The sequence below is a fragment of the Anarrhichthys ocellatus genome, unplaced genomic scaffold (genome assembly GCF_004355925.1).
Source record: "Anarrhichthys ocellatus isolate YVR2014 unplaced genomic scaffold, GSC_Weel_1.0 scaffold114, whole genome shotgun sequence".
Taxonomy (NCBI): domain Eukaryota; kingdom Metazoa; phylum Chordata; class Actinopteri; order Perciformes; family Anarhichadidae; genus Anarrhichthys; species Anarrhichthys ocellatus.
In genome coordinates this window covers 563,137-589,677 of record NW_022280144.1, presented here as the reverse complement: position 1 = coordinate 589,677, position 26,541 = coordinate 563,137, and the positions used below count along the sequence as shown (strand labels likewise).

The 26,541-nt window shown below is 42.4% G+C and overlaps 1 protein-coding gene across 1 annotated transcript in view; it reads right to left on the bottom strand.

Annotated features, from left to right (window-relative positions):
* Positions 1-4,899, bottom strand: part of si:ch73-70k4.1 (snake venom metalloprotease inhibitor 02D01) — an 8,533-nt gene extending 3,634 nt beyond the window's left edge. The window contains exons 1-3 of the mRNA XM_031876738.1: positions 4,700-4,899; positions 3,258-3,390; positions 1,065-1,621 (exon numbers count right to left, since the gene is read on the bottom strand). Coding sequence (XP_031732598.1) covers positions 1,065-1,621; positions 3,258-3,390; positions 4,700-4,839 — 830 coding nt within the window. The 5' untranslated portion in view covers positions 4,840-4,899. The remainder of the gene's footprint in view (positions 1-1,064; positions 1,622-3,257; positions 3,391-4,699) is intronic.
* Positions 4,900-26,541: the final 21,642 nt, after the last annotated feature.

Here is a 26,541-nt window from a genome sequence, read left to right as displayed (position 1 = left end):
AACATTGGGTTCTTGTACTTTTCTGTTATTAAAAGATAACACACCCCACCCCACCCCACCCCCAAATTGTCCTCCTCCAGTCTGTCCTATTCTGTGTAATCTGTATGTTTTCATGTATACGTCTCTATTGTTATGGGTCCTCTAAGGTTTCATTTTCAAACTACGATCACAGGGCAGTCACAGTATCTTTGGCAGTAGTGGAGGGATGGCTCAGTCAAGACACCAGCCAAGTGTCCCACCCATAAACCAGTCCCCAGGGATACGAGCGCAAGTGCCTCATCAGTTCCTGTCACCTCAGGTACCAGTATTCTTCCCAGCTGTCTACATATTTCACACTTACCACTGACATGGGAGGTATGTGAGTTGACTGTCTGTGTTAAACAGTGTTGGTTGTGGGATGAGTCATCTTTAGGCAGCCTCAGCCCGACAATCTACAAAAAGTTCCAAAATCCTTAAAATACAGTCGCAGCTAAACAATTAGCGATGTGATGTGGGTTTTATTGTGTTTGGTACAACGAGAGATCTCATCATCTACTGGAGTAACATGTAGCCACACCTGTGATAACCCACAGCACGAGGGCTATTTAAAGCACGGAGGGTAACGCTGTATATCACGGTAATGAAATGCTTGAGGGGGGAACTGCCTGGCACAATTTCAACCATCCAGTCAGTAAATGATCAGAAATTCTAAATGTTAGCTTCTTACTTTGTTATTGTCATCTACAATTCAAATGATAAGTAAATAAATTATTATTTTTATTTATTTGCGATAAAAAATGCTTGGCATTAGTGATTTGAATGATGTTTTAGAAGCTGCTCAGAGCTAGTGTTAGCAAGTTAAACAGATCATAACTCTCTCTAATATCTATTTCATATTTCAGTGAAAACATCATCATAGGGTTATAGTTTGCATTTGCCCAATACTCATTCTTACTGAATAGTTTGAATGCATCATAATCAAATCAATGCTTCACCCACCGACACAGGTGGCGTTTGTTTGTTTGTTTGTTTGTGCCTACATTAGTCTGGTTTTAGTGAAAAAAAAAGTGTATTGCATCTCTTACCCTACAGGGAACACTATCAGGCACATGGGGCAGGTCTGCAGCCCTCCTCCTCCTCCTCCTCCTCCACCACCACCACCTGCTGCTCCTCCTGCTTTGACACTTGTGTGCACCTCCTCTTCCTCTTCCTCCTCTCTCTGCAGAGAAACTCGGCTGTCAGATGACTTCACCTGGTTTGTGAGAGGCCGTCTGCTGACCGGTCCAGTCTCTTCCTCTTGCTCTCCTCCCGTCCCCCCCTTGTGTCCCCCTACACCCGAGGGTGCGGCTGATGACGCCGGCCCCTCCCAGCCGTGGAGGGACGGCCGTGGTCGTTTGGTGAGGGCTTGAAGGGGCGCTGTCTTGCCGTCTGGACTTTGTCTGCTGTGAGACGACGGCGGCCTGGTGGGCGGGTCTGGCCCAGGTTTGGTGTGTACCGAGAGCTCCTGCTGGGCGGAGCTGAGACTGACAGGATCTGGACTCCATGAAGTCCTCGGAGAAGGTGGAGAGGGTTCAGGGAGGGGAGCCACCTCCTCGCTGAGGTCACACCACCGCTGTTCATCTAGCTTTATCACTGGGGGCTTCTAAAGACGGGGAAAGAGCAGATGCAACACTCAATGCCAGCAGCATTTCAATTGAAGGGAGACCCTTTACAACAGAACAGATGATTCAATTCGCAATATATTAAAAAAGATTAATACAGTAATTGTGTTTAGTCAACACAGATAGGAAGCGTAACACAAAAGTCGTCCTGGTTTGTATTAATAAGAGTGGAAACAAAGAAACCTGTGAGCGCAGTCCAAACATTGAACGACCATCTGGTACCATACCAGAGGTTTGATAACGATTAGTATAATTAATAACTACTCACTGGTGGGGCATACATGGACGCTGCCAAACCAACAAAAAATTGATTCATGCAAGAAATCACGATTCTTATCTTCCAAGATTCTGAATCGATTCATAACTTCCAAAAATCATTAGAATATGAAAATGAATATTCTCAATGAATTGAGAAAGAAGAAGAAAAAGCTACACTGTCTGAATGCACTGCATGATGGGAGTCATGCAACACCACTTTCATGAGTTGAAAAATGAAATGCTGAACGAGGAATAATTCAACAACAACAGTCATGATGTCAGAGCACTCGGCCACAGAGAGAGACATCGTGTCCAGCCTCACGGTATGTCATGTACACAGCTGGAGACATACCCACTGAAAGGATGGCTGAGTTGTACAATCTTCCGACGTTCTGACGAAAACAGATGTTTTTATATATTTACATAAAATATCAATCAGCATTAGTTCCTCAATTTTTTGCATTAACAAGTTTGGTCTTTGGCAGCTGTCACCAACACCAGCAGCACCAATAATGCAACTTTGACCAAAGAGAAATCAGACAACAACAAACTCTACACAGCTCCCACAGGGAACTTTTATTTGGGGTCGATTCTGGCGGGGACCAGAGCAGAGAGGAGGAGCAGCTCTGCTCCTGACCAGAGGGGGAGACAAGGAGCAGCTCTGCTCCTGACCAGAGGGGCAGACGCTGCTGCCGGGTGCTGAGCTCCCCTCCTCCCTCCGGAGCTTCTGACTGCTGGTGGGACGCTGCAGAGAAGCCTGATCTGGGTCTGTCTGCGGTGGACTGGCCGGAGTCTGAGCTGGAAGAGTTTCTGGTGAACCTGCATGACTTTATTTTTTGCGCAGGATCAGACGTGTCGGACCGGCAAGAAACAAATGACTCTTTAGAAAAAGCAAATCTTCTCGCTGATGGTCTGATTTACTTATGTAGGCCATATAGAAGCATCGGTAGTCAGAAGTTCCTCACAGAAACTTTCATGAGCTCAAACATGGAAAACCATTATGGTTAAAGAATTTATATTCTGGTCATTTTGAGACAAATTTAGAGGGAGTGTGGCACCAGTCAAAAAATGGGGGGTTGCAAATTAAGAGGGAAACCGGCCACTTCTTCAAGGAACGATTAGCACAAGCATAACCCTCACCCTGGTCTCTCTCTGTGAGAGATGGATTGATGGTGAAAAGAACCGTCGTCCTAATCTACACCTCTCAGACTGAAGCATGACGACATGCATCACTACGGCCGATGCAAACACACAGCAAGAGCACCTTTGAACACGCGTGTTGATGTGAGTCCGAGTTTCGTCATGTTCACAAAAGGAAAATGTGTAACGAGGTTCACTCGACCCAGTAGGAATATATACCGCTGCGGGTGGATGAGGAAGATCAGGAACCAGGTCCCAGTGCTGCTTCTCCAGGTAGGGCAGAGCAGACTTCAGCGTCAGCGCCCACAGGCTCTCCTCCGCAGGCAGCTGCTCGCTGCTCCACCACGCTGACCTGTAAAGCAGATACATTACAGCTACTAGTGCCTCATCTTTACAAAGCCTCACCCAGCAGGTTGCTCCACCACAACAAATGTGCTGCTGGTTTACACATGTAAAAAAAATAGATGTATTCTTCCAAACCCCCAAAAGGTTAGAGCAGGATATAATGATGGGTTTTTTTTAATTCCTTTTTCTAAATTATTTTGTATGCATTTTTAATCTGGCAATGAAATTATTTATGAAAGTGCTCTTTGATCTGGTGCACTGTGTCTGCTTGTGTAGAGAACAAAGTAAGAGGGAGAAAAACATACATCCATACATTAAAACTGTGAAGGCAAAAATGTACTACCAATGCATAATAGCCACTTTATCTGTGAATTCCGTCGTGCAGATTTTGTTATGCATTTGCTGTATGGCTGCTGCACATCTGACTACTCTCCATCGATCAGCTCACTGCCATCTGGTAGTTTCCATTTGAGGGGGAATTCTCCTGAAAGCTGTCACGGACCTTGTTCAGCTTGGATTCAGCCTTACACAAGTTAGGACTTCTTCAGGGTGCATCTGTGCCAATAGAATAGCTCGCAATAAATCAAAAAAATCTTCCAAGTTATTGTGTTCCATTTTTGTTGACAATGTGTCAGAGGAGTGGAATCCATTATGTAACTGAGGCTATTACTTCCATGTGGTTTCTTGATTTGGATCGCGTGGTTCCGTGGAGCAGTGGCAGGCTAACCCGGTACAGTGTGTCCACCACGCTGGCCTTCTGAACATCTCAAAGTTATGGGTGTCTAATTTGAAAACAGGTGAAAATCGAATTAGCTTCAAATCAATAATAATGTGCTTCTGTTTCCAGCACACTGTAGCTTAACGGTGTGGTTGTCACCACTCATTTTCTCCCACCATATCATCAGCGGTCCTCCTTACAAGAGGACGTTTTGACTGGGCAACATAAGAAATGAGGTTAAAATCAGTTCAAAGTGTTTAATATTCTGGATTCTTCTTAAACCAAAACGCATTTGTAAAAGTGGAGCTCTGTATCTAAACAACAAGTGTTGTCAGACCACCAACATGCCCACGTGTTCACCCTCTTAATGATAAAAGATGTTCAGCTGTGTTCGGTCAATCACTACTTCCGCTAAGAAAACATTATATTGTTAAGATTTAAAATGGAGGTTCTTCCTCTCGTTCAACGTTTCGTTTGTCTGAGGCAGGGACGTTATTAAAGTCACTAGGCAGACCGGGGGCCGTGTATGGTGACAACATTGATTTAGCTTCAGGTTCGATTTAACGTGAAAACACTGACTCGTGAACACAACACCCACCTCTCGGTCTCCGCTGTGACGTTAATCCCACCGGAGAACGACGCGGTGTGACTCCTCTTCAGTGAGCTAATTACTGGCTGGAGATCTTTGACAGACGATTTATATCGCTTAAGTTTAGACTTCGGATGTTTTTCAGCCATTTCATTGCTTTGTTTTTCACAACATCTTAAAAATTTCGCGCTTGTGTGAGAAACGGAAACTTCCTTCTTCTTCTTCTCTGATTTAATAGCGGATTGCAGACAGCTTGAAGGAGCACACCGCCTGCTATTGTTCAGGAGTGTAGACCGTCACATCGTGTCAGCCTGTCTTCCTCTTCATACTTGCACAGTGAAAGGAAATAGATTGTTATTTTATGCTACAGTATCTCCTTCCGTTTCTGTCTTCATCACACTTCGTAGCCCCTATGCATAATCGTAATGCTCAGAGGTCTTCAACAGGGGGTTCTCGACATTTTTGGTTGATTAGACAATTTAAAAAAAAGAATAATAATTCAATTGTTTTTTTTTCCCCAAACATGAATCTGTCCATTATTTTAATATTTCAGTGTTGTATGCAAGATAACAGGTATGTTTATGCATGGCAGTGGCACTAATAGGCCATCACTCATTTTGGTTTCCACATTTATGTTTAAAATGAAAACGTCTATTTGAATAGCTTGTATGCATGATTATCATGCAACTGACAGACAATGTTGATATTGGCATTGGTATCAGCTCACAAGGTATGTTTATAAATGGCAGTGGCACGGCGTCCCTACTCACTGTGTCTTGCACGTTTAAAATAAAAACATGGATATATGAACCTGTGTATTATTTGAATAGCTTAGTATTGAATGCACAATAAAGAGGTATGTTTGTACATGGCACGAGGCCCAGTTTAATATAAAACACAATTTTATACAATATATATAGTCGGGGGTCCCTGCTCCATCTCTCTATCAGTTTGGGGGTCCTTGGCCTGAAAAACATTGAAGACCCCTGCTCTAGACTGCAGTCCGTCCACTTTCTGTCGTGATGTCTTTGCTGCTGCTCCATATCATAGAGTGTGTATAAGAAGTGGACGTAGTCATTGTGACGCCACCCATTGGTTTGTGGACTGCCGTTTTGAGGATTTGAGTTTGACAATTTCGTCGTCGCCATCTTGGATTACGGTAGGAAGTTGCCTATGGAGCTAAATCCAGGTCAATAGTTTTGATCATTTGAAAAAAAAATGTGAACATGAATGTTCAAGTTGTGGTCTTGAACATTGAAAAATACAGCAATGTATTCAAAATAAAAATAAGTGAATGAAAAGTTGTTTTGGGTTGAATATAATTTTAATTCAGTTCTGGAATTTTTTGGAATACATTCAATTTTTTCATTCTTCACTTTCATATATATTTTATATTTGAGTTCTTATATTTTTCAGTTCCAGATTTTATATTTTCAGTTTCAAATCTTATTTTTTTCGGTTTCAAATCGTTTTTTCACTTTCAGATCGTTTTTTTTCAGTTCAGACTTTTGTCCCTGATCTGGCGTGGGGGGCGTGGCATCAACAGAGAGGGGCGTGTATGACAGCATAACAAAGAAGGCTGGGGACTTCCTCAACCACGTTGACTTCAAGCAACGTAGGCACTGCGTGCAGGGGCTGAAGCCCCCCTAAAATGTTCTTCAGCCCCCCCTAAATAATTTGGCATTATTGGCTTTAAAAAATATATATATATATATATATTTTTATTTTTATTTTGGTGATGTCATTAAATTAAACTATTGTTTCTCACATGGACAAGTTATTTATAACTCTAAAATGCTACATATGTGCATGCGTTCTGGTTTGTATGTTTTCTCCCCCTTCAAATTACAATTTAATAGCCTATCATCATACTTAACGATATAAACCCCGGGCACTAGGATTGAACCAATCTATGAACTGTCTGAAACAATGGATATCCGCGCCCCAAATGGGCCCCAAAAAAAATTGACGCGCAAACATGCCACGCCCCATGGGGCTAAGCCCCCCTTTCTTTGAATCCTAGAAACGCCCCTGTTCACGTGAATGCAGTGGGGAAAAAACTGTGAGCGCCAGCTATCCTGAAGGAAACTTCAGAGAAAACCAGCTGCTGGTTCCATTAGTCTTTGGCCCCTATACCCAGGTCGGGCGACCGATTCAGGCAAAGTGCTTATTTCAGAAAAAAATATGTACAGTAGTCAGCGGCACAGCACAGGACAAATATTTTTCTGATACCGTTTGAATCGTGTCGGCTTTTGGGTGTGTAGCTTTTCTAATTACATATTTTTTTAGTCTTATATTTCAACAGTGTTATGATAAAATGCAACTTTCTTGATGTGCAAAATTATCTTTTAAATTGACAAACATCATTATATGTAGATCATGGAACAATTCAAACACGATGAAATAATAATTTGTCTCTCGCCATTAACAATCATACATTATTGTTGTAGTGGCCTTTCCAGCTCTTATAGGCACGGTTTCACCCCTGCAGAAGTTTAATACTTCCCCTGGTAGCTGCCTGAACATGGCATAGCTGATCTTGCCCTGGGGCTGTGTATCCAGTGTCTTGCGAATCTATTTTCAGCTCAAGCATTGTATCCACATCAAGAGTTGACGCATCATCCTCTCTTCTCCCTCACATCCCCATGCTCCCTGAGAGTTTTGTCTTTCTGTTGTCAGCGAGGTGATTACCACTGTGTGCTGCAGTAAATGACCTACCTAACACATGTGGCCTCTCTTTGTCTGATACTGCTATCCTCTCGACATCAGCCAGTGCTGGGACTTTAACTGCCTTTCTTTTGCTCATTTGCTTAAACATGGACCAGACGTCCCCTAGCTCTACCCCTCAGCCAATGCTATAACACGGTTCTCTACATGTCCTCTTTTTTTATCCTGTTTTGATAGTCTTATAAGACAATGCCCCTTTCCACTGAGTGGTAGAGCAGAGTCCTCCTTCAATCAGAGGATCGTCTGTTCCATCCACGGCTCCACTAATCCATGTTGATGTGTCCATGGGCAAGACACTTAACCCCAAATTGCTCCCGCTGTGCCTACGATGTGAATGTTGTGTGAATGTAGGGCATGTCCACATTACTCCGTTTTTGTTTGGAAACGCATATGTTTTGCTACGTTTACACTGAGCGTCCACACTACGCCGGAGTTTTACAGCACCGTAAACGGAGGAGTTTGAAAAGGCTCCCGAGGATAGATAAGTTTGAAAACTCCGGGGTTGCGTTTTTGTGTGGACGCCCGAAACCGGATAAGATTAGAAACGATGACGCACAGACCCGCGTTCGCTACTTGATTGGTTCTTAGCAGTCATGACGTGTCCTTCCCTGATTCGCCACGCCCCTATCACGTGACCCTTACCCGGAAGCTCACAAACAACAACATTGATTACCAATCGACTACCAGGTTAATTCAACATGGACAACTGATTACAGGCGTTGCTGACCTTGTTGTCTTTACTAGCAGCTGTTGTCCAGTTAAAGTCTGCATTATTATGGAGGAAGCAGCTGTTATTGGAGCGATTAGTGAGTGGCGTTATCAGACCTACGGAGTGGACGTCTGAAGTCATGGTTAGCAGTAAATGCTATTCAGTAGGACAGATAGCTAAGCCACCAGCAGAGCTACGAGTGAGAACAGACAACAACACCGAGGAAACAAGTGAGAGTTCATAGAGGAAGATTTTAGAGAAGATCTTAAGTATCAAACACGACCTTTCATTTTTAAAGACTACTTTATTACTCTGTCGTATTTTTTTTAACTAAGCAACCAATCTACTTCTTGTTTACATCGACACCCACCCGCATGCCCAGTGTACGTGAACAGTCACGTGATATTCGTTTTCAGGCGTGTTAGTCTGGACGGAGATCATTTCGAAAACGGTGCTGAAACACCGTGTGAACGGAGATCGTTTTTGTTTGAAAACTCCGTTTACGTTTAGAAACGGAGTAGTGTGGATGTACTCTTAGATAGTCCTGATGAGCAGGTGGCACCCTGCCATTGGTGTATGAATGGGTGTTAATGGGTGAAGGATGACATTGTTGGGATCTGACTATATGGCTTCGACATGTGCTGTGGAACAAAGAGAGTCAGGCCTTCCCTTTTGCAAGCAAAGGTTTCATCCTGATTGTAGTTTGATGAGCACCAAACCCCCAGCTCTGAAGAAATTCACATTAGGGTGTGAGTTTCCTCCCCCCAAAAATTATGCTTCCCTGAAGTTACCTGACAGCACCGCTGCAATCTAATTGGCCGAGGGCCAAGACACCCCAGGACCCCTGTGGTTCAGCCACCCTTTCTACAAAACTACCCTGCAACCCCCACCTCAATGCTTTTTCCCTTCGACCTCCTTCGAGCTAGGGAGCACACTCAACGTTGTTTCCCTTTTCAACCAAAACCTAGGTCTAACAGTTTATATTCGCTGGCCGAATTCACCAAACTGTCTATTTTATCTTTGTTCGAATCCACGAAGCGAACCCTTTTATTCCTGCAGAAGTGAAGAAGCAAGACTTCTTCAGAGAGAGAGAGAGAACTTCCACTCTCCACCAAGCGCCTCGTTTGCTCCGGTCATAAGGACGCGAAATTCCCTTATCCAGACGCGCTGCCTGTGCCCACCGAAGCTCAGAAGAACCCCCCTCAATCACCACGATTGCATCGTACCGTAAGGCGAAATAGATTCTGGGCAGAGTTAGAGAGTTTCATTTGTGTTTATTTTATCTTGTTTATGTGCTTAAAATACTGTTCATTTTTATAATGTGGTGTATGCTTAATAATCGCCGACACTGACGGTCGCTGAGATCGTTGGGGTTGTGGAGAAGCTAGTGTATTTCATGCTACCGTGATCTGTGTTGAGCTAGCTGCCTCGTGAGGTCGAAGTTGCTTCTCATCAGTTCAGGAGGTCAGAACCGCCGGCTGAGACAAAGAGTCGCGGTTCTTGCTCCCCTGGCTGAGAGAACAATCTTCCGTACTCCCGCGCGGCGCAGAGGATCTTAATCTCTTGTTTTATTTCATTTCGTTTTGTTCCTTTCCCTTCTCTTTTACTAATCCACACACACATATAGCTTTGAGCTAATGTAGCTACGTGCTAAACGGCTACCGGCACGTATAGACGCCGGGTCTCCTGTTGGCTATGCGCCATTTTGAGTCTCGCGCATGAGAGACGTCACCACGTCCCAACTACGTCATACGTCGCTGAGCTGTTCCCTCGCTCCTCCCTCGCTCCTCCCCCTTACACACACACACACACACACACACACACACACACACTACATGTACACACTCACTTCCCCCTCCTCTTTTCCATAGTCTGTTGATTTTAGATAGCGTGCTCATAAATGTATAGTTGTTAGTTTAGATATTAGTTGACTAGATCATTAGTATTAGAACATAATAAACTGTTATATTTTAAAGAGCAGCTTCTGTGATTACTTTGTGCATGTGTATTGTGATAATAGCTGATATGTTGTCTGTGCTCAAACTTAAACCTTCACTTTCACTCTGAATGTGTCATAGTACTCAGACTGTTGACATTGTGAGTGAACACTAATTATGAGACTTAGTTTTATCGTTTGGTTATTGGGCCCTGTTCGCAGGGTGGTGCCCCGTTATTATTAATAATCGTTAATAATTGTTACTGACATTAATAATTCTATTGATGTCAATCATTTAGTTTCTTAGATGCTGATAACCCAAACATGCTCCTTTACGTTTCCAACAACATGTAGTGTTAAAGCGCTTTGAGTGGTCGGAAGACTAGAGAAGAACAAGTGCAGTCCATTTACCATTTACCATTCCTTTGAGAGTCTATTGTCTTGAGACAAATTGCTTCTCAGTGACCTTGTTTCATTCTCTTATAACTGCTGCATTTTTTTCAAGGAACCCCTTTTGTTCCTGTCATGTGTTCTCTTTGTTATACTTATCATTGCAGCATTTAGACTGTTATCATTTGCATTGTGCGATCTTCAATGTTTCCTTCTAGTGTGATCAAATGTGCTCACAACACATCTTACATTTCTCCCATTCTGCCTTATCCAGACAGTATCCAGTAAATACTCTAGTACTCCCTACACCTATTAGCATCCACTGTGATGAGAACTGGCTGTTAACATGCAGGCATTCACCATATTATCTGATACCATTGTGAGATCCAGACATGATGCTAAGCCCCACTTCACATCCATTCCCCATTGAGGGAGACTAATGATCTTTTGATAATCATTTCCTCCACTACAGCCCCATTGTTGTCTCTGTGGTTGCTACCCCATAAACAACCTTGTGTATTCAATCTCTACACCATATTTCCCCCTCTGCCATTTCATCTAGCATGTCAACAGTTAGTGGTTTACATGGTTTGTAAAAAAAATTAACTAAATATTTCAATACTTTTAGCTACAGGAGAGGGATTCACCCCAAAGTCCAAACTGTCTTTTAGGAATGTAACGCATCCTCCACTATCTTGCTTGTTAGGTCTGTCTAGTCTGATAAACTGTAACCTGGAATCACAAAGTCTGATTAAGGTCGTAACCAAGTCTCTTGCACACATAATACACCTGGAACTTCTTCTGAATTGTATATCTATTAAATACTTAAATTCCATTGAAATATATGGAGTAGCATAATTATAATGTTAAACATCAGCCTCTTCATCATTGTTGGCTGACAACATTGCATGAATCTGATCAATTCTCTCACATCAATGTAACATTAATGTTGTGACAGGTTAAGACCACACTGTTTTGTTCTCTACTAGTGTTTCAGTGTTATATTTACATTTAAAACAGAAGCAGTCAGTGCATGTATGGGAGGTTGTCTGTTGGTTTGTGCATCAAGTGTGTTAATACCACAAATTGCTGTACCTCAGTGGACATTTCAACTTGAATTGTTTGCCTGTTCTGATCCCCTGACTTTCCTTAATGCTTCTGCTTGTGGTATTTTGTTCATAATCTTAGCCATCTGGCTTCTCTCTTTACTTCCCAGCCTAAAAATACAGCTCATCTCCACAATTACAGCATTTAACCCCCCCCCCCCCAACCCAACCAGTCGAGGCAGATGGCTGCCAGAAACCATACTGCCCAAGGTTTCTATCTGAAGGGTTTTTTCTTGCCACTATCGCCCCAGTGCTTGCTCTGGGTGAATTCTGGGTATCTCTAAAGATTAGAGTACAGACTAGACCTGCTCTATATGAAAAGTGTTTCCAGATAACTTCTGACTTGAAGCTATATAAATAAAGTGAATTGTTTGGGGATGTATTCTCTCACACTGTAGTTCATGTAGCCCAGTCTCTCCTAAACCTTTTGTTCTGGGGACCCACTTTTTAAAGATGACAAATAAGTTGAGGGCCATCCTTACTCATTTCCTACTTCATTTGTTTGATGTCCAGATAACTAGTGAGAACAGTTCTTATCTTGTTTTCAGTTGGATAGGATGTGAGACGAGATGAAGTAAATCTATCGATATCGCCCCCTATAGAATTTCAACGAAGAAGCCCCCACATCTACATTTCACCTAGATGTAAATGGTAAATGGGCTAGCATTTATATCGTGCCATCCTCGTCACCCAACCACTCAAAGCGCTTTACACTATATATGTCACCATTCACATTGATGGCATGCAAGGTGGCATTTGGGCGGACCAATTTCGGCACATGTACAAAAGTTGGTAGGAACATGTCCCATCTCACGACTTACAGAAAAGCCTCTTGGTGCCTATCCCCACACCCAACAGGTAGGCTGCCATTTCAATCTAGTGGGCAATTTTTGCCATTTACAGTTCGTCTCGTGAAAATTTGAGAAGCTTCTGAGTCTTCATGTTACGCCACTGCCATCGCGTGGCAAACAATTTGCATGTTTTGTCACAGCTCTGCCACTTCCATCTCTCACTCACCTAATCAGCTCATTCAGTGCACCTGTTAGTCACACCCACCTCATCTGCTCAATCACCCTCACCTGCTCACTCTGCTTCAAGCCACTATATAGATCCCTGCCTCACACACACACACACACACTCTCAAGATCATTGCCATGTCTACCTGACCGGTCGTCTCGTCCCCCCTCGCCTCGTCCTTGGATTCCCTGCTGTGTTCCGGTAAAGATTCCTGTCTTGTTCTTGACCCATTAAAAACCGTTTCACACTGCATCTGGCTATGTCTGCATTTGAGTCCTCCACCATATTGACATGTTTCCACGAAACAGGAAGCTGTTGTAACTTGACTGCACATCGCCCAATGTTTTACAACTGACTTTTTTGTTGCTCCCAATGTCAGAACTTGGAAAATTGGAAAAGAAAGTTTTGAGATTTTCTGCATCACTGCATGGGACAATCTGCAGTCTGATCTTAAACTGGAAACGGAACGAGTTTAAACCTAAAAGATGACATCCTTTTTTACGCCATAAAAATCCTGTGGACACATTAGAATAGTTTTTTTATTATCCAGGAAAGATGTTATGTCAGCTGTGTGTAATTATGCATAATTATAGACTGTGGGTGTAATACCTGCTGCTGCATGATTACAGGTAATCAACGGAAAATGAAAACCTTTATACATTCCACAAAGAGTGAGGGCCAGGGTTCAAACCTGACCTTAAACGGTTGTTTGATGGAGAAAAAAGACACTTCCTTGACTTCACTTATGAACATCAGACAGTTATGGCAATTGAGCTTTCTCTATGAAAACTGAGCAAAAATAAATATACTAAAGACAGTGGGAGGTGGTTTAAAGCTCTATAAAAGATGACTAGTATATTGACCTTGGTATAAGATTTAATTTTTTTGTCATTGTACAAGCAGCTGTCAATCACAATGTTGGTTAGAATCGGGCACTAATTCAACCCATTAGAGACTTCAAGGCATAAAGATGTGCATTTAAAGCTGCATTTTAAATACACCCTTCGCCAAAGGTTTTGAGAATGACACAAAAATTGGTTTTCACAAAGTTTGCTGCTTCAGTGATTTTAGATATTTCTGTCCAATGTTACTATGATATACTGAAGTATAACTACAAGCATTTCATAAGTGTCAAAGGCTTTTATGGACAATTACATTAAGTTTATGCAAAGTCAATATTTGCAGTGTTGAGAAGTTGTTCTCGGAGGATGTTTTGGTACCATTCTTTATTCATGGCTGAGAAGCAACCCACCACATGAATGCTCTCAGGGTGCTTTACTGTTGGCATGACACAGGACTGATGGTAGCGCTCACCTTTTCTTCTCCGGACAAGCTTTTTTCCGGATGCCCCAAACAATCGTAAAGGGGATTCATCATAGAAAATGACTTGACCCCAGTCCTCAGCAGTCCAATCCCTGTACCTTTTGCAGAACATCAGTCTGTCTCTGATGTTGTTCCTGGAGAGGTGGCTTCTTTGCTGCTCTTCTTGACACCAGGCCATCCTCCAAAAGTCTTCAACTCACTGTGCATGCAGATGCTCTCACACCTGCCTGCTGCCATTCCTGAGCAAGCTCTGCCCTGGTGGTGCCCCGATCCCACAGCTGAATCAGCTTTAGGAGACGGTGTTGGTGCTTGCTGGACTTGTTGGGCGCCCTGAAGCCTTCTTCACAACAATTGAACCTCTCTCCTTGAAGTTGTTGATGATCCGATAAATGGTTGATTTAGGTGCAATCTTACGAGCAATTCATCTGATCACTCTTCATAATATTCTGGAGTATATGCAAATTGCCATCATAAGAACTGAGGCAGCAGACTTTGTGAAAATTAATATTTGTGTCATTCTCAACTTTTGGCCACGGGTGTGTAGATCAAGAAGTAAAACTCAACATAACTCAAATGTTCATGAGGCCAGGCGTGCACCCAAACCAACAAGACCTGAAAATGGATCTATGTGCTTGCACAGGCCCCTTTTCAAAATGCATGCATACCTTTTTTTCGAACACCCTTCTGTCCCTATACTGTCTAAGCCGGAGCCTTGCTGTGAAATAAATGATTAATCATATAGTTTTGTTGTTTTGAATTTCACTTATTCTTCAATAGGGATTACTACTAAAGTTGCTTTGACCGCTGACCTACTGTATCTGTTCTTCTATTAATGAGAACGTGCTTGTAGTCTTCTACAGACTTATTACAGAGATTGTGCACACATATTTGAAAAAAACCCTCATACATCCAGTTAAACTGTTGCATATATAGCTCCTTTTCTTAACTCTTGAAAATTGTCAAATGTCTGTAGGCTAATATTTTCCAGGGCTGCCCCAAATCTTTTTGTGGCACAATTCAGTCGACACATCAAGTCATTCTAAAAACAAAGCAGGGGTAAAATTGCTGGGTGCAGATTTCTTTAAAAATTATACTGAATGTGATAAACAAACCAGGATCCAGTGTTAAACAATCAGTATGTAAAATCAACTTCACAATGTCCAGAGCAAGTGAAGTGATAAGTTAAAATGACTGAAAAGAAAGAAGATGAACGAACTAAATCAATGTCTGCACAGGCGGCTTTGGAAGTAACAGCAACAGGAAGTTCATCACAGTTGTTGTTGTTTGGTCAAAGACGTTGCTGGGGAGACGGACATCTGGACTACCTTGCTTAGCCTGCTGCCACCGCGAGCCGGTGCCAAAATGAATGGATGGATGGAGTTCATCAAAGTGTAAGTGATTCTGTCAAAATGTGATCTGTTTCTTTCTTTGAAAAGAGCCCTCTGTTTGATTGTAATCATCAAAACTCACTGTTAAGATATTATGTCACGCTTGCGCATGTATTTCTACTCAGTTTACACTAAAGAAGGTTTTATCAGACAAGAATGCTAACTGTAATGATAATACTTTGTTCCCCTCTGCTAGGACGCACAAAAAGTGGAAAGTTGAAGTCATAATAACGGTGGGATTTTCTGAGCCTTTTAAGCTCTTGGCCAGAAGAGAGGGACCAACGGGGAGAGTGGCTACACTTGTGCAATGGAAAAAAGACAAGGGAAAGCTGGACTGAACGGAAGGAAAGGCAAAGAAAGGAAAGAGGAGAGCATTATTTCAAAGAAAGTGCTGGAAAACAGCACTATGGGAAAACCTGCCACTTTGAAATAAGGTGAGAGCATTTTTTTGGACACAGCACCACATGAGATGAGTATTCCAGAAGGACCGCTGCTGGATTGCTGACATTGGCCAATCAGTTTTTTTTCTACCTCGACCACAGAGGGGAGGAAACACAAAAGCAGAGCAGTGGGCCAGGCCTGTGGTACATAGTGCTACTCTGGGAAAAAGCAACCCGGCGCCTGGAAAGAAACGTTATGTCACCCGCCTCACGTGATGCTGTGTTGTGCTCTGCTGCCATGGCGACGGCGAAGATGATGAGGAGAATAAACGAGAGGGAGCAGCAGCCTTAACTGTTGAAGTTAAAGAAACACACTAAGTGTTTGGGAGTTTATACCGCCGGTCAACTTCTCCATAGAGTAATGAGAACATAAACACAAAGCCATGCAGGTGTTCCCAGTAGACTGAAGCCTGTTAGAAGACTGGCCTTTAGTTAATAGATAAAAAAAACACCTGACTAAAAACCTCTCTGACTCATACCAGTTACCTACTTAATTATCTTGGTCCCCTGTGGGACAAACAATGAGCTCCCTCCATTATTCCCTGTCCTTGGTAGCCTCCCAAATTAAGTTCATCTTGGCTAGTTTGTCCTGCACAGTTCTGTTCCAGGTCATTTTTAGTCTTCCAGGTTTTCTTTTGCCTGGAGGAGTTCATCACTAGTGCTGTGATCTTCCTCCAGTAAAAGAGTGTGGCACGGCCATTGCAGTCACCTCTGCCCTATTTCAGTGATGCATTCTTGCTTTTGTTTTTCTGTATAAAAGGATGTGATTTTGTAAGGCCAGAGGATGTCACACAGCCTTTCCGTCGTCAATTGTGGACAACCCGTTCTCACTTCCAACTCGTCAAATAGCGACGCTTGGTGACCAAGTCACCTGAAACTCCGGCACTCTTTAGCATCTCTTTGAGACGCCAGGCTTTCAACTAACAACCAACGACCCGGTCACAGCTGTTTTCTGTCCTGGCCCCACAGTGGTGGAATGAACTCCCCACTGACGTCAGGACAGCAGAGTCGCTGCCCATCTTTCATCAGGCTGAAAACTCACCTCTTCAAGAAGGCCTACCCTGAGCCTTCCACTTAGCACTTATTGTATTCATACTAGTTTGTTGCACTTATTGTATTAGTTTCTTTCTGCACTGTACGTTTGCTCTGATTTATGCTCTTAGATGCTTGTTTGAAAAAGGAGATGCACTTATGACTTCTGGTGACTCGTAGTTCTCTTGAATACCTATGTTGAACACACTTATTGTAAGTCGCTTTGGATAAAAGCATCTGCTAAATGACTGTAATGTAATGTAACTCCAATGTAAAACCACCCACGTTATCACTAGACGGTCAGAGCAACTGACGTAGTTTTAGGTCAAACAGACATTCACTGAGGAGACCGCTGTTTGTGTCCTTCATTAAACCAAGTCAGTATTGACTTTTTTACTTTAGTTTTGTTGCGTATCAAGCATACTTACCAAGTAGTTTTGTTGCCTAAATAGTACCAAGTAAACCCATGAACTAAGTAGACCTTTTGAAAAGACACTGTATGCATTTCCTGTGAACATGGACGTATGTCTTGAAAATACCTACGAAGAATAAAATGAGTGGAAACATGCCGTCCCTGAAGAACCTGCAGCATCATAGTTTGAAGAGTAGGGCCATTGACCATGTGGTGGTATTTGACGAGTTGGGAGTGAGAACGTGTTGTTGCACCTTTAGTATGGACTTGATGTTGCTTCCGTATAGTTGTTTTTAGGCTGTATTGCTTGGACTGATTTAACAGAGTTAGGAAAACACACCCAGGGTTGTCTTCAAACTTAACTTCATGTCCCTCTGTGTCCCACTGTCCTTGCTGAACCATACCAGAACAGTTAAGCCCCATATAGGGTTCTGCTGCTGGGATTCTGGCTATTTTCACATTCCATCCATCAGTTATATCGCTTAGATTTTAGAGGGTTGCGGGGGGCTGGAGATGATCACAGCCAACATTAAGCCAGATGCATTTGGATATTTTCAAATGTGATTTGTTAATGGAATAGTTATTAGTTATTACTGTACATTTGAATTGGGAAAATAAAAGAACGATTGACATTTTGGGAAAGTTTCTTATTCCCTTTCTTAAGAGTGTGTGTATTGACTGAAGATGTCAAGATGTGGTTAGCTTAGCTTAACTTAGCATTAAGGCATCCCAGAATGTTTGTTACTTTCCAAAACTGACAATTTGATAATTGTTTACGATTAGCCAGATGCAGTGATGGGCCGTCAGGGCCAGCAAGGCCTTCTCTGCTGGCCTAAACAGAATCACAAAGTTATAGCTATTTTATCATTTTTCTTAAATACACTACATGTACTACAAATACATTAATTTTCTCATTGCACAGCTACTGTCTTCCTCAGTTGCTCTGCTTCCAGTGCAACTTGTTTTAAGTAGAGCTTTTATCCAATCAGATCTCACCTCTGTGTCTCTAGGTAAGAAGAGAGGCCCGAGGCCTGCAGACTCACAAATGAATCCCTTTGCAGTTTAAGTAAATGGGGACGATATTGTTGATTGTCATAGTCTCAACCAATCAGATCTTTAGTTTGACATGTTGGGCGTATTCTTTGACGTGCCAGAGCCTTCTAGCTGGCCTACAACTACGTCAGCATTATGTGCAGCTCTGTAGTGAGGTGCAGCGTGCGCTGTGATTGGTCAGTGGGCGAGCATGTGACTATCGTGAAACGAAATTTAAGGAAGCTGGCAAAGCTTAATCGGAGTAGTGAGAGTTCAAATTGACAGATATGGAAGAAATTATGCCATTTTTAGCATTTTGCTTGGTGTAGCACTCAATGACTGAAGGAGGAGAAACGGATTTGTGAGTTGGGTTAACCGTGGGATTAAACTCTTTGTCAACAAAGAAAGGAGGATGAGCTTGTCTTTAAGTGAACAGCATTTGGTAAGTCAACTGCGTTTGTTTTTTTACATCTAATATCTGAATGGCCCGTGCCCTCGAGTGTGTAGCAGAATGCGTGTTGCTGCTGCTGTTTTCCTGTTAAGCTAGTTAGCGTAGCCTCCCAGAACACGTGCGGTGCCTCAGCTGTTTTTTGTTTTTGTTTTTTTTGTTTCCGGGTTCAGAGGTCACAGCCCGTTGTCTCCTACGTGAGCGCAGAAAACATTATATTTCCCACAATTTAAGCTTCTGCATTTTCCAAATGCACTAGTATTATTCAAACGTATTGTTCGGTTCGTAAGCCTCGTACCGAACGGTTTAATACGAATACGTGTATTGTTACACCCCTAGAAACAAATAATAACCGTAGCTGTGGCGCCATCATGAGGCACTGAAGGCCCAGGTATAAAATGCACGGCCCACCACTGGCCAGATGTGTGGAGGTGTGGAAAAGTAGACAACGTCCCTTGATTTATTTGCCCAACTGTGACTGTGAGTCCTGGATGTCAGAGCTTCCTTAAACCCAGCAACAGGGAGGAGTTGTCACAGGTCATGCAAATACCATGTGTAACATAGTTGAAAAGGCTCAGGATAAATCCCGCTAAATGGGGAAACTATGCCACCTGCTGTTGTAAATTTGTACCTGCACTGAATAGTAGATGCAAAGGACTATGGGTAATCCTCAAAGCAACGGAGGATTCACTACTAGGGTAACGTGTCTGTGAATGTCTGTGGACAATATAACGTTAACTAACTAGAAAAGTTGAGCTGGCATTATTTGTTTGGTTATTATTTATCTTAGATCATATTCGCCATGTTTTCATTAAGTTATACGTTTTTTATGTGTTTTATTGCCAGTAAAAATGTCTCCGGTGTAGCTAGCTAACAATAACGTGATGCCTTTCTAGACCAAGCATGCCTGTTGTCCACAAGTGTTGAACATTCTCCTGTTGTCCTTTGTCATAAATGCAGGTATGTTACAGTATGTTGTTCTATAGAGTGTGGTAATATTTTAAACATGCAGATGGAGTATTTTCTATAGTCTACATGTTTACTCAGTTACACAATTATTATAAAGTGAAAAATACTTTAAAAAAGGTAACAGTCCAGTGTGAGAAATCTGTATAAATATATTTTTGGTTATATATTTTTTGGTATTTCTCCTCATACATGTAAGAGATAGACAGTTTCTGTTCTATTTCGGCTATTTTATTTACATGAATTTAAACCCACTTTACGATCACTATCATTATACCACTAACCGTGTATTTAAAAAAGTATAGACTTTCAAAATGGGTAATCCTAAAAGCAACGGAGGATTCGCTACTAGACCGATCATGCGCGGTTTACCACAAGAGATGAACATTCTGCTGTTGTCCTTTGTCATGAATGCAGATTTGTAACAAACCTGCTGTTACCACAAGCCTGACCAGCTCCATGAGATTCATTTAGCCAGGAGACATCTCACAGAGGTTACACATGCAATGATAAAGTAACTGAGCGCAAAACATACAATGCAGGGTTCGCTGTTGTGACGACCCTCTCCTTCCTGTTTGCCTGGTACTCCGTCTGTGTGGCTGCTTTCCCTGCAGGTATTGGAGGTGGGCGTGGCAGAGGGTCATCAGCAGTGTGGAGACACCTGAGCTCATCAGCAACACCGGCAACACATGGGCCCTGTGTGCCAGTGCACTCTGTTAAAACCCTCTTTAGTCTCAGTTGGTCCCTCTCTCCTTCCTCAGACACCCATTTGGTTTTTGGTTGACATCATGGTTTGTTTCTACACTATACAACATTGCACACACACTTTCCACTCATGCGCTTACATACACTGCAGAACCTACTGACTCCACATGCCACTGTTAGTTTAAGCTTACCTCTTATGTTGCCAATAAGTTAATACATAATTGTTAAATTGCCTGGTTGTGTGCATCTCACTCTTTTGTCATGGCCATGCAGCCCAGTTTGTGACACTGTGATGAAGAAAGGCTGGGGAAGACATGGAGTCATGGCCATCACATGCAGCAAGCCCTTCATGCTCAGCAGATAATGTGCAAGGACAGGGAAGGACAACCAATTAGAAGTATACAAGTAAAAGATGAACAAGGATGAACTTGATGAAAAAAGGAGAGCAAGAGGACAAGCACTGCATGCTGACGACAATATGAATCATTGAAAATGAGGCTTGGCATTCACTCCGTGCTGTCTAGCAGCTTTGGCCTTGATAGAATAAGAAACCTGATGGAAGCACAAACTCTGTATTCATTACCACTTAATGTAAACGCACATAGACAGTATGCCAGTGCAGTTCTGTAGGCCCACACCCAGCCTGGAGCTGCCAGAGCGCAGTGCTCGCTGAAAGAATGGCTTCATGCCATGCACTGATAAGTTCAGCGGAGGCACTGGTCCCCCCTCAGGAAAGGCCACTTGCAGTATCTGCCAGCTGAATGGGACAGAGTCCAGCCCTGTGGCTACAACACTGGAGCCCTCACTGACCGCTGCAAGATACTGCTTAGTGGCACTGTGGGGTTGTAGTTAGACTGGGCAGATATTAGATTTGATTTAAATAAAAATGTCTTTCACCTCCGAAATGCAGCTAATTTAGTATATTTGTGTTGTAGTAATAAGTTATCAAGTTCAAGTGTTTAATTGTCTGCACAACACTTACAGTAGAGCAGTTACTGGCAGTGAGATTCTTCTTCTCAGGCGCTCTTCAACAATGATATTACAAAGATGTATAAAAGAAAAAACAGGCAGTAAAAACTGCAACTCCAAGGCATACAACATAATTTGGAGCAGAAATTAAATTAGGAATAAAACAAAATGTAGAATAAAATAAGATAAAATATTAGTAGATGGAAAGATGTGCGGTGTGTTCAGGTACAACAGGTAGTGGAAGCAGTACGAAGGTAAAGTACACAGTGTGGAATAAACTCAAAAATATTCTTATGACGTGTGGGATGATCCGTCTCTCAGCCTGGTGGTGCAGAACCAGATGCTCGTACTGTCTACCAGATGGCAGCAGGCAGAATAGTTTGTGGCTGAAGTCATGGGGGTCCCTGCAATATGCAACCAGTCAGGATACTCTCAATGGAGCACCTGCAGAGTGCCTGTAGAGAGAAAGTTGTTTGTGGTCCTTCTGTTGTTTAGACCTACAATGAACATTTATTTAAACCAGACGGTGAATCAGAAAACATATAAAATATAAAACTTGTGTTTAATCTGTGATCCGTGTTCACTCTGATGTTAAACTCAGTCAGTCAGTCCGATCGGCTGCAGCGTCCAATCACATAACTGGTGAACAATGAGGGGGCGTGTCAGCCGTTGAAACACTTCCTGGAAGGCTGTTCTTGTGCGTCCTCGCTCATGGCTCCTCGGAGATCCCTCCTCACTCCTCGATCCTCGCTCCTCCGAGCTAAATAAGAGCTTTGGGACGGCCGTCAATATGGCGGAGCAGAACAACTTCCGGTTCAAGTGAGGATTGAGGAGCGAGGAAATGACAATTAAGAGACTTGGGATGTACCCCTGGAGTCCATGTTGAACCTCCTCAGCTGCTGTCTTTGTGATAGGGTCTGTGTGGTGAGACCAGGTCAGGTCTTCACTGATGTGAACCCAGAGGAACCTGAAGCTGCTGACTCTCTCCGTTGTAGTCCCATTGATGGAGATAAGGGCGTGTCCTTCTCCCTGTCACTTCCTTTAGTCCACAATCAGCTCCTCAGTTTTGCAGAGATGGGTGTAGATGTCCCGGCAACAAGATGTCGGGGCTCTGACGTCCTCTCTGTAGGGCCGTCTCATCACACCTGGTGATCAGGTCGATGTCGTCAGCGAACTTGATGATGGTGTCTCAGCTGTGTGTGTCCACGAGGGTGAACAGAGAGTAATGGAGAGGGCTGAGCATGCAGCCATGAGGGGTAGTTAAATATTTCTGAGCCTAATTCTGTCCAAAATCTCTGTTTTAAAACTATAAAATCTGTGTTTGGATCATCACATCATGAAACGGTATTAAACCCTATTTGAATGCAGACATAACAGACCATTCAATAAGAATCACCTTTGACCATGATGCAAAAGAACATTTCATGGAGACTGAATCGACTGTGTTGTCTTTGTTGCACGCTTGTGCGCTGACCATCTTCTGTCATCTTCTGATGGGGTATAATCTAAGATCCACTCTGGTCTAATGGACCAGTCAGCGTGGGTTATGGGCCAGTCCATTTACCAGTGATAGGGATTCTAGTTTAATGCATCTTTCCCTGATAACAACGCACCATTTGCCATCTGTTTTAATAGTGAAAGCCTTTTTAAAGCTAGTAAAAGAGTTTACATTTCCAAACATGGCCTCAAATATTAGTGTTTTCAGTAGGCTAACATGGCACTAACAGTATTACACTTATACTTGCATACTTTCTTACATTATTATCTGTATAAACACATCCGTTTTGAAAGCAAAATCCTCCTGAAAGATATGACATCATCTGTACAAACATTATCACAATAGCAGTCTGTACATTTCATAACATAATTGGTCAAGCTATTACTTTATTGGGTTTCATTACATATTCAATCAGGTTAAGTGCAAATTGCGTTATATTTTTCGTTATATTTAATAATAAATTTAATAAATTATTATTAAATATAGAGGGTTCAACATTCCATATGACGGTTCATTCAAGCACACACAGAACTCCCCATTCTCAACTCCTTACCTGACACAGACCACAAGCTCAAACTTACCATGTCAACATGAGTATCAGATCTGTTTTCTTAGAGATTCTAATAAGTAAGGAGAACATTTATCCATCAGCAACAATATTCAGGAAAGAGGCTGTCGGGAACACACTGGTCCTGCCCCCTCATGCCATCCTAAGAGCGTATAGACAATCTACCAGTGGGACAAGTCTTACGCCATTTCATCCCAAAGGCCCAGATCATGATTTAGAAGTTCCAAGAGTAGCAACAAAACAATCAAAAAAACATTTAAAAGATTATCTCCTAAAATGTTGTTGCTGCACACTCCTAAACCTACCCTGGTCCAATAGTACAAGACACTGGCATGTAGCCTTCTACAACTGCAAAAAACATTCAAGGGCCACCAGAAACAAATGGAAGGCCCCACAGACTCTCTATCGCCACCCATAGGAGACCGCACTCCTGCACCCTCTCAAAATGCATGAGGGACGAGCACAAACCATGCAGTTACTGGTAAAAGTCTTCTAACCCCCCGTTTATGTGCACCTCATAAGGGATCATATACCATTGGGGGCCCCTGCCCTATAGTTGTATGCTGGTAAAACTCAATGCACCCTCCACAGTCAGATAATCACAGATAAAAGCACCATCGACAGACATGATGAATCACATCTCATTCTCCTTGCGTCACACGGCTCCCCTCCCTTCCCCTCTTTGAGGATTGTCAGGCTACAGACTCGTCCGGGGAAACTTTTCACCTCTGTTTTCTCATGGATTCCTCTCTAACAGGAGCACACAGAACGTTCACATGTTCACATCCACAAACTGAATGGGCCCTCTGTCTGCTGGCCTGCAGTGGAGAGGATCCTTCCAGATCTGTCGCCCCAGGCTGCCATCATGTTGCAGTTTCAGCAATGTTTGGCTAGGGGATGCCAAAGGAACAGCAAACTAATCAGAGCTATTGGAGGAGAACAAGTGCAGCCGACACATGACTTCCTAAAGTGGAGTCACTGGATTTTGATTATCGATCAATAATATATTACTATTATTAATCACTACAAAAGTTTTTTATTCTGTCCCCCAAAAAACTAATTACTTACCTTGAACACAAACAGGAACCATCAAGCATCATTTTTATCAATATACATCTAATCCATGGTAAGTGAAGATATGAAAGCGCTGTAACAATGTATTAATATGACAAACTATTTAAAACAACCTTTGTATTTGTGCAGAGAGATTAAAATGCATATGGATAAAAGTCCAAATAAATAACTGGAGAGAATATAAGCCTGTAACGAATTTAAATTGTGCTCTTATTTGTGTTGACTGTGCTAGTGATTTAACCAACTAAAGGTTTCTACTGATCTGTGACAAACAAAAATAAATCTTCTTTCTTCATTCGCAAGATTCTCTCTCAAAGTCAGCAGCACATGAAGCGGCTCTACTTGCCAAACCATTTTAACACCTTCAAGCAGAAGTCGTGCAATTTCTGTTTCCCCTTCCAAAGCTAAATGTGTGTTGTCTCGCGAAACACCCATCCTCTGTGGGTTCTCTCTCTCTCTACAGCCGCGAAGCAAACGATTCACATAAGCGCTCTCTATTCTTCTGCTACATTCAGGGCCCATTGGAAAAATGGTAAATAGCACCTTCTTGTGTGGAAATCCTGCGTACATCAGGTTTGAGTCGATGACTGAATGGACCGCGTTCCTCACGTCGAGCAGTCACAAACTGCACGTTGATTACAAACACTGTCAATAACTGGAATTGTGTTTGTACTATTATTAATATGAATAGTAGTAATTTAATTATTATTAACCCTATTTATATTTTTAGTATTTCTATTTGGGTTATTATTTATAATCTGGAAAATAGGTACTGCCCTCTAAAAGCTATGATAGACAATATGAACGCAGCATTAGTCAAAGATGCAGCACCAAACACTCACTTTCTCAAGCAGTGGTGGAAATATGAGAATGTAAAAAAAAAATCACATATTTAAAATGTAAAAGGGGCCTACAGAAGTATTAGCAAGATTAGTACATTTAAGAAGTAGGTCTATTAGTAAAACTAATATCTTCTCCATTACAGCCAATTAAATCACTCCATTCAGAGCTTGGATTAAGAAAACTATAGAAATATACGTAAGTAGCCTAAAGATACTCATTTGGCAGAACGGCCTCTTTTAGCTATTATATATGTAATAGTAGCCTAATGCAGGGGTCTTCAACGTTTTTCAGGCCAAGGACCCCCAAACTGATAGAGATGGAGCAGGGACCCCCGACGAGATATATTGTATAAAATTGTGTTTTATATTAAACTGGGCCTCGTGCCATGTATAAACATAGCTTGTTTTTGTGCATTCAATACTAAGCTATTCAAATAATACACAGGTTCATATATCCATGTTTTTATTTTAAACATGTGCAAGACACAGTGAGTAGGGACGCCGTGCCACTGCCATTTATAAACATACCTTGTGAGCTGATACCAATGCCAATATCAACATTGTCTGTCAGTTGCATGATAATCATGCATACAAGCTATTCAAATAGACGTTTTCATTTTAAACATAAATGTGGAAACCAAAATGAGTGATGGCCTATTAGTGCCACTGCCATGCATAAACATACCTGTTATCTTGCATACAATACTGAACTATTAAAATAATGGACAGATTCATGTTTGGAAAAAAAAAGAAAATAAATGGTCTAATCAACCAAAGATTTCGCGGACCCCTCCTGCAGTACCTCCGCGGACCCCCTAGGGGTCGCGGACCCCCTGTTGAAGACCTCTGGCCTAATGTGTTATTATTACTGACGCCTTAACGTGTCAATCAGAGATAACAGCTTGGTTGTATGTAAACGTTTAATCTACCAAGTATAGCTGTCAAATAAATGTAGTAGCCCAGAGTAAGAGTACGTCTGCAATAAAGTAGCATCACATGTAGATTGTAGTACGTGCACTTACTACTGTAGTTGTTACTGTAAGAAAGTGGACTTGTTCCCATATGACATGAACGCAGCATTGGTTTTCCTCCCTCTCCCTCCACTTCTATCTCCTCTTCTCTGCTCTCTGCAGGCCAGGGGGGGGGGTGACGGCTTGTTCCTGGAAGAGCCCAGCCTGCCTGCAGAGTCACTCACATTCCTGGCTGGGATTCAATGACTGAGCCAGACACACAAACACAGAGAGGGGGGGGGGGGGGGGGGGGGGGGGG